At 45.0% G+C, this 7,500-nt stretch overlaps 1 protein-coding gene across 1 annotated transcript in view; it reads right to left on the minus strand.

Annotated features, from left to right (window-relative positions):
• Positions 1-7,500, minus strand: part of LOC139022597 (roundabout homolog 2-like) — a 45,037-nt gene that overhangs the window by 32,630 nt on the left and 4,907 nt on the right. The window contains exons 4-5 of the mRNA XM_070438369.1: positions 4,105-4,202; positions 2,600-2,633 (exon numbers count right to left, since the gene is read on the minus strand). Of these exons, the coding sequence (XP_070294470.1) occupies positions 2,600-2,633; positions 4,105-4,202 (132 nt within the window). The remainder of the gene's footprint in view (positions 1-2,599; positions 2,634-4,104; positions 4,203-7,500) is intronic.

The raw sequence follows: 7,500 nt of genomic DNA on the forward strand, positions 1-7,500 counted from the left end.
ATGTGGCCTGATAATTGATTTGTGTTGGGCGGCCGGGATTTATGGTTTGCTCAACATTGGACCTAGAGACCAACGTGCGGTTGTTTCTGTGGTCAGAAAGAAAAGCGTGCCTGAATCTCTCACATAAGGGGATTTTCTTTTGGTTCATGCGTTCCAGTACCTCAGAGCTCTCCAGACCACCCCCCTTCCGTGCTGTTCCGTCACCTCCCAATTTATTAATGAAGCACGAAGGTCATCACATTAAACACAGGCTAACAAACATTTGTCAAGGCTAGCTTCTAGCTGCTCTGTTTGTGTATGATAAGGATAGGTTCATGAGGTAGAGTTCATAGGTAGGTTCATAGTAGGTTCATGGAGGTTCAAATGTAGGGTTCATAAGTAGGGTTCATAGGTAGGTTCATAGTAGGGTTCTAGGGTAGGGTCATAGTAGGTTCATGAGGTAGGGTTCATAATTAGGGTTCATAAGGTAGTTCATAGGTAGGGTTCATGAGTAGGGTTCATAAGGTAGGTTCATAAGGTAGGGTTCATAGTTAGGGTTCATAAGGTAGGTTCATAAGTAGGGTTCATAAGGTAGGTTCATAGGTAGGTTCATAGGGTAGGGTTCATGAGGTAGGGTTCATAATTAGAGGTTCATAATGTAGGGTTCACAGGGTAGGTTCATGAGGTAGGGTTCATAGGTAGGATTCATAACGTAGGTTCACAGGTAGGGTTCATGAGGTAAGTCATAATGTAGAGTTCATAAGTAGGGTTCATAGGTAGTAGGTTCATAGGGTAGGGTTCATAAGGTAGGTTCATAAGGTAGGGTTCATAAGGTAGGGTTCATAATGTAGGGTTCATAAGGTAGGGTTCATAGGTAGGGTCCATAGGTAGGGTTCATAGGGTAGGGTCATAGGGTAGGGTTCATAGGGTAGGGTCATAAGGTAGGATTCGTAAGGTAGGGTTCATAATGTAGGGTCAATAGGGTAGGGTTCATAGGTAGGGTTCATAGGGTAGGGTTCATAGGGTAGGGGCATAAGTCTGGGTTCATAAGTAGGGTTCATAAGGTAGGGTCATAGGTAGGGTTCATAAGGTAGGTTCATAGGTAGGGTCATAAGGTAGGGTTCATAGGTAGGGTTCATAGGTAGGTTCATAGGTAGGGTTCATAAGTAGGGTTCATAAGGTAGGGTTCATAGGGTAGGGTTCATAGGGTAGGGTTCATGAGCTAAGCCAAATAGACACAACTAACTTACTCATTCATGTCTTTGATGTAGCTTTGCTTCAGGAAATGAGATAGTATTCATTGTAAAATGTATTAACACACTCAAGAGTTTAATAGCATAGATAAATCCTAGAATAAGAATTTATCTCTTGCCTTTTGAAGTACAGTCATATTTGGAGGAGAAAGCACCGAACATGGGAAACAAAGCAGTAAATGATTAGACATCAGTATTGCAGTGTTCATAATTACAGTCCCATTTGTATTTGTTTCAGTGCTATCTGTACTCATTCTCCTTTGAAGCAGACTGGATGAATGTGTGAAGGGTGTATTATTTTAATTTGGACATTCTCTGCAGTCTTTGTTGCTCTGGGAGTGAACAGTCTTTATTGTACAAGTCAGTATCTTTCCCCACTGTGCAGCGTATCTGCAGTTACAACATCAAACACACTGCCTGTCTGAGCAGACAGAACCTGTCATAATATGATATAAATACATGTAATTCAGTTGCCTGCAGATAATGATGCACAACATTAACACGAACAACGCTAGCTGTCAGGATATTAAAATACATTGAACACCAGAACCATGCCAGCCCTGAAATAACAAACCATGCTCTGTGTAATGTGCCTGTGCTTTTGTGTAGCCTGTGTGGGCTGAATGAAAATGCAAAGAACCAATAAGATCAACCATGTCATGGTCGAGGTGGGCCTGCTGTTTAGGTGGGGCTGCTGTTTAGGTGGAGCTGCGTGGTCTGGTTTAGGTGGGGCTGCTGTTTAGGTGGGGCTGCTTGTTAGGTGGGGCTGCCTGTTTAAGGTGGGGCTGCTGTTTAGGCTGGGGCTGGCCTGTTTATTGGTTTGAGTGGGGGCTGCTGTTTAGGTGGGGGTGGCTGCTGCTCCCCTTCACTCCCTTATGTATGTCCTGATTCCCCCTGCCCTCCCTTTTGATAGTCCTGATCCCCCCTGTTCCCTCCCTTTTATATGTCCTGATCCCCCCTTCCCTCCACTTATTATATTCCTGATCCCCCTGCCCTCCCTTAATCTCTCTTCTTTTTTTCACATGACATTTTATACGGGGCAGGAGAATTACAGTGGAGGCAGCACGAATCAACACTGATCACATTTTCACATGACATTTTATACGGGGCGGGGCAGGAGAATTACAGTGGAGGCAGCACGAATCAACACTGATCACTTTTTTACATTGCAAACAGTGACAATCATTTTTCATGCCAAGAGAGGTACCAGATCTGGTAAAATAGGTTCTGGAATGAGAGATGCAGGATTCTGTTCCCGGCAGGATCTGGCTTAAATGAATCACTGGATGACCTTAGCAGTGAGTGACCCTAGTGTTGGACAGTCCAGTCTCTTTGAAGCTTGGTAGTGACACAACCCTGCTTCTGACGTGACACAGCCCTGCGTTTGACTCTGTGCAGTGACTGTGAGCCACAGTGGGGCACAGGGAGCACAGGGCCAATAGAGGGCACCAAACAAGAACACTATCAGTGCTGGCACTAGTTAGAAAAAATATGTTTAACAGGAACCAGAGTGGGACAGTTTTCTGTATAAACTATGACACACAGAGAACCCACACAGAACCTGGTGTGGCTCTTTCTGTTTCTCTCTCTTTCTCAGAAAGGGTGAATGGGTTTATTGTTGTGTGGTGTGTTTGTGTGTGCGTGTGTGTGTGTGATTTTGTGCCAAGGGCTCACCTGTACAGCTGCACCTGCACACACTCCCAGGGTCACGTTCTCAGTTGGCACACTCATAGATACCCTGCCTATCAGTCTGTCTGTCTGTCTGTCTGCAGGCTCTGGCCTCTGTTATGGCCCCTTTGGCTGACCACTGATTGACAGACATAGCTATGGGGGCACAGTGTGTTTGTCTAGCTGCTAGCAGGGTTACCCTGTGTGTTTAATGAGTGTTGTGAACAGCCTAATGGTCCTGTTTAATGCCTGCTGGCTGGCAGGCTGAGACGGGCAGGTGAGAGAGAGCTGGCATCAGTCCTGTCTGTCCTGTAGAGTTATCAGCACACACACAGAGAGAGAGAGAGAGAGAGAGAGAGAGAGAGAGAGAGAGAGAGAGAGAGAGAGAGAGAGGAGAGAGAGAGAGAGAGAGAGAGAGAGAGAGAGAGAGAGAGAGAGAGAGAGAGAGAGCGAGAAGAGAGAGAGAGAGAGAGAGAGGAGAGACAGTGGTCTCTCTTAACATTGATCACTCGTTAGTTAGCCTATATAACTCATCATGGCTACCTCATGGCTATTACAGGTCATCACATCGAATACTAATGATGGAGGAGACAGCGGGGGGCCAAGGGAGATACTCAGAGAATATACAGTACCAGTCAACCGTTTGGACACACGGCTACGTAATCAGGGTTTTCATATATTTTGCTACTATATTCTAGCAGTGTATTAAACAAATCAAATTAATATTATTTTGATTTCAAAGTAGCCACCCTTTGCCTTGGATGACAGCTTTTGTCACAGGCTCTGTGCATTCATCTGCTCACAAGCTTTCACCTGAATCCTGTATTTACAACAGTCTTTGGACATTGCTTCCGTCAACAAGCTTTCACCTGGAATTGCTTTCGGCAAAGCACAGTCCTTGTGGCATTTCTGCTCAACCAGGCTGTTGAAATATTTATCGTGTAATAAAAAAGTGCTTCCTGCTAAATGCCACAATAAATTCGATGGGATTTGAGTCTTGGTTGGTCTGGTTTTGGTTTGATGTAATATTGATTGGGTTGATTTAGTTGGTTGTTTTGATGGATTGATTGATTGATTGGTTGGTTGCGTTGACTGCTGATATGTTGATTAAGTTGGTCAAATAGAGGAAACAGAGTACTACTGAAGAAGGGTCTTACTCTCCCACGGGGCACATGTTCAACATTCATTCTTTCCTCCAGCGTACGTTGGGCTGAGGGTCTCCCTGCACTGCTGGCACCTGGAACTCTACCCCCTCCTCTCCAGGACCACCTGGGTTGATGGGCCGACGCAGGAAGGTGGGACCTCTGGAGGACAGAGAGAGGGAAATGAGGGCGTAGCAGATGGGCAGAAGAAATTAGATGAGATGAAAAGAAAATGAAGAAGGAGAAATGGGACAGTAAGAACAGAGTGGAGAGCGCACAGACAAACGACAGACCAGACAGACGAGGACAAGGACGACAGACAGATCTAGACCATGAACAGGGTGACAGGACAGACAGACAGAGTGCAGACAGACAGACAGACAGACAGGACAGACAGACAGACAGACAGACAGACAGACAGACAGACAGAGAGACAGACAGGACAGAGTCAGGACAGGACAGACAGACAGACAGACAGACAGATAAGATAGATAGATAGATAGATAGATAGATAGATAGATAGATAGATAGATAGATAGATAGATAGATAGATAGATAGATAGATAGATAGATAGATAGATGGATATATATATATATATATATAGATAGATATAGATAGATAGGGCAGGTCAGACACAGCAATAGTCATAGAGAGCGCGAGCTTTGCCGTAGCCTTTCTTTACCGCGTGCAGGTAGGCTGCTGCCAAACGACCAAAGTCACTCGAAACTCAAATCTGGATTGTAATTTTTGGCCAAATTTGTGGATTAAACAAAGTCTAAACTCGTGTCTGGAAGCGGATATGAAGGGATAGGCGCCAAGGCAAGACTAAGGTTTCCTTTTTCCAAGCCATACGGAGGCTAGCAAACAAACAGCAGAGAGCTGAGCCTCTGTTGCTGCTACTCTCTGTTAATCATATATGCATAGTCACTTTAACTATACATGCATGTACATACTACCTCAATTGGCCCGACCAACTATTGCCCCCACACATTGGCTAACCGGGCTATCTGCATTGTGTTCTGCCACCCGCCACCCACCACCCGCCAACCCCTCTTTTACGTTACTGTTACTCTCTGTTTATCATATATGCATAGTCACTTTAACCATATCTACATGTACATACTACTTCAATCAGCCCGACTAACCGGTGTCTGTATGTAGCCTAGCTACCGTATATAGCCTTGCTACTGTCTTTTTACTGTTGTTTTATTTCTTTACTTATCTATTGTTCATCTAATACCTTTTTTTGCACTGTGGGTTAGAGCCTGTAAGTAAGCATTTCACTGTAAGGTCTACAGCTGTTGTATTCGGCGCATGTGACAAATATACTTGGATTTGATTTGACGACACCATTCAACCTGGAACTGAGCTGCCAGGCTTGCAAGCACAGATACAAAAACAATTAGCACTGAGGTGTGAAGTAAACGGTGTCGAGGTCTTTGGGCCCAACAAGTGGCAGGAGTCTTTGAAGCCCCCACCTGCTGTTCAAAGACCATCCACTGGCATGTTCTACAAGAAATCTGCCTCTAGAAATAAAAGCTTCTCCCAAGTGGGTGTGACACCTACTCCTGTTGCCTGCTGCGCTGCTGCTTGGATTCCACCTGGCGATCTGTTCACTGCCTGCCCTGGGCTGTCTCCCCCTGTCTGGTACAGGTACCCCCACCACACTCCCCCCTCTCTCCCGAGCTTTCGCTCGCCTCCAGCACACACGCACTGTTGGGGCGAATGACTCTGAACTTACAATGGCTAGCCCCAAGTCGTTATATATTAAAAAAAATTCTTGCAAAGAATATTACCTAATGAAATTGCTGTACAATATGCTTTTGTGTTAAATGCTTTACATTTCTTAGTGTCCAACAAGCTTTCCCTAACCTTAACCTTATTCTGAACACCTCCAAAATAAAGGTCATGTGGTTTGGTAAGAAGAATGCCCCTCTCCCCACTGGTGTGATTATTACCCTTGAGGATTTAGATCTTGAGGCTGTCACCTCATACAAGTACTTGGGAGTATGGCTAGATGGTACACTGTCCTTCTCACAGCACATATCAAAGATGCAGGCTAAAGTTAAATCTAGACTTGGTTTCCTCTATCGTAATCGCTCCTCTTTCACCCCAGCTGCCAAACTAACCCTNCAGCACATATCAAAGATGCAGGCTAAAGTTAAATCTAGACTTGGTTTCCTCTATCGTAATCGCTCCTCTTTCACCCCAGCTGCCAAACTAACCCTGATTCAGATGACCATCCTACCCATGCTAGATTACGGAAACGTAATTTATAGATCGGCAGGTAAGGGTGCTCTCGAGCGGCTAGATGTTCTTTACCATTCGGCCATCAGATTTGCCACCAATGCTCCTTATAGGACACATCACTGCACTCTATACCCATCTGTAAACTGGTCATCTCTGTATACCCGTCGCACTCCCCACTATCTGAGATATCTACTGCAGCCCTCATCCTCCACATATAACACCCGTTCTGCCAGTCATATTCTGTTAAAGGTCCCCAAAGCACAGACATCCCTGGGTCACTCCTCTTTTCAGTTCGCTGCAGCCAGCGACTGGAACGAGCTGCAACAAACACTCAAACTGGACAGTTTTATCTCTTCATTCAAAGACTCAGTCATGGACACTCTTACTGACAGTTGTGGCTGCTTTGTGTGATGTATTGTTGTCTCTACCTTCTTGCCCTTTTTGCTGTTGTCTGTGCCCAATAATGTTTGTACCATGTTTTGTGCTGCTACCATGTTGTGCTGCTACCATGTTGTTGCTATGTTGTGTTGCTACCATGCTGTGTTGTCATGTGTTGCTGCCTTGCTATGTTGTTGTCTTAGGTCTCTCTTTATGTAGTGTTATGTTGTCTCTCTTGTCGCGATGTGTGTTTTGTCCTATATTTCTATTTAATAAAAAAATTAAATAACCCCAGTTCCCGTCCCCGCAGGAGGCCTTTTGCCTTTTGGTAGGCCGTCACTGTAAATAAGAATTTGTTCCTAACTGACTTGCCTAGTTAAATAAAGGTTAAATAAAAATAAATGAATAGAGTGACTCAGTTCAGTATAATCCTGACTGCTTCAGCGGTTACTGTCCATAAAGGATTCCTAGATAGTGTCTACAATGGTTTAATTTAATTGGTGGGTCAGGAGAAAATGTATGCAAACAATGTTTTTTTAACACTTTTTTCTCCCCAATTGCGATCCAATTATGATCTTGTCTCATCGCTGCAGCTCCCCAACGGGCTCCGAAACACGATCCGCCAAACCGCGCTTCTTAACACCCACTCGCTTAACCCGGAAACCAGCCACACCAATGTGTCGGAGGAAACACTGTTCAACTGACGGCTGAAGTCAGCTTGCAGGTGCCCGGCATGTCAAAAGGAGTCGCTAGAGGACGATGAACAAAGTAAAGCCCCCCCCGGACAAACCCTCCACCAAAACTGGACGACACTGGGCCAATTGTGCAC

Source organism: Salvelinus sp. IW2-2015, unplaced genomic scaffold (assembly GCF_002910315.2).
Source record: "Salvelinus sp. IW2-2015 unplaced genomic scaffold, ASM291031v2 Un_scaffold849, whole genome shotgun sequence".
NCBI lineage: Eukaryota > Metazoa > Chordata > Actinopteri > Salmoniformes > Salmonidae > Salvelinus > Salvelinus sp. IW2-2015.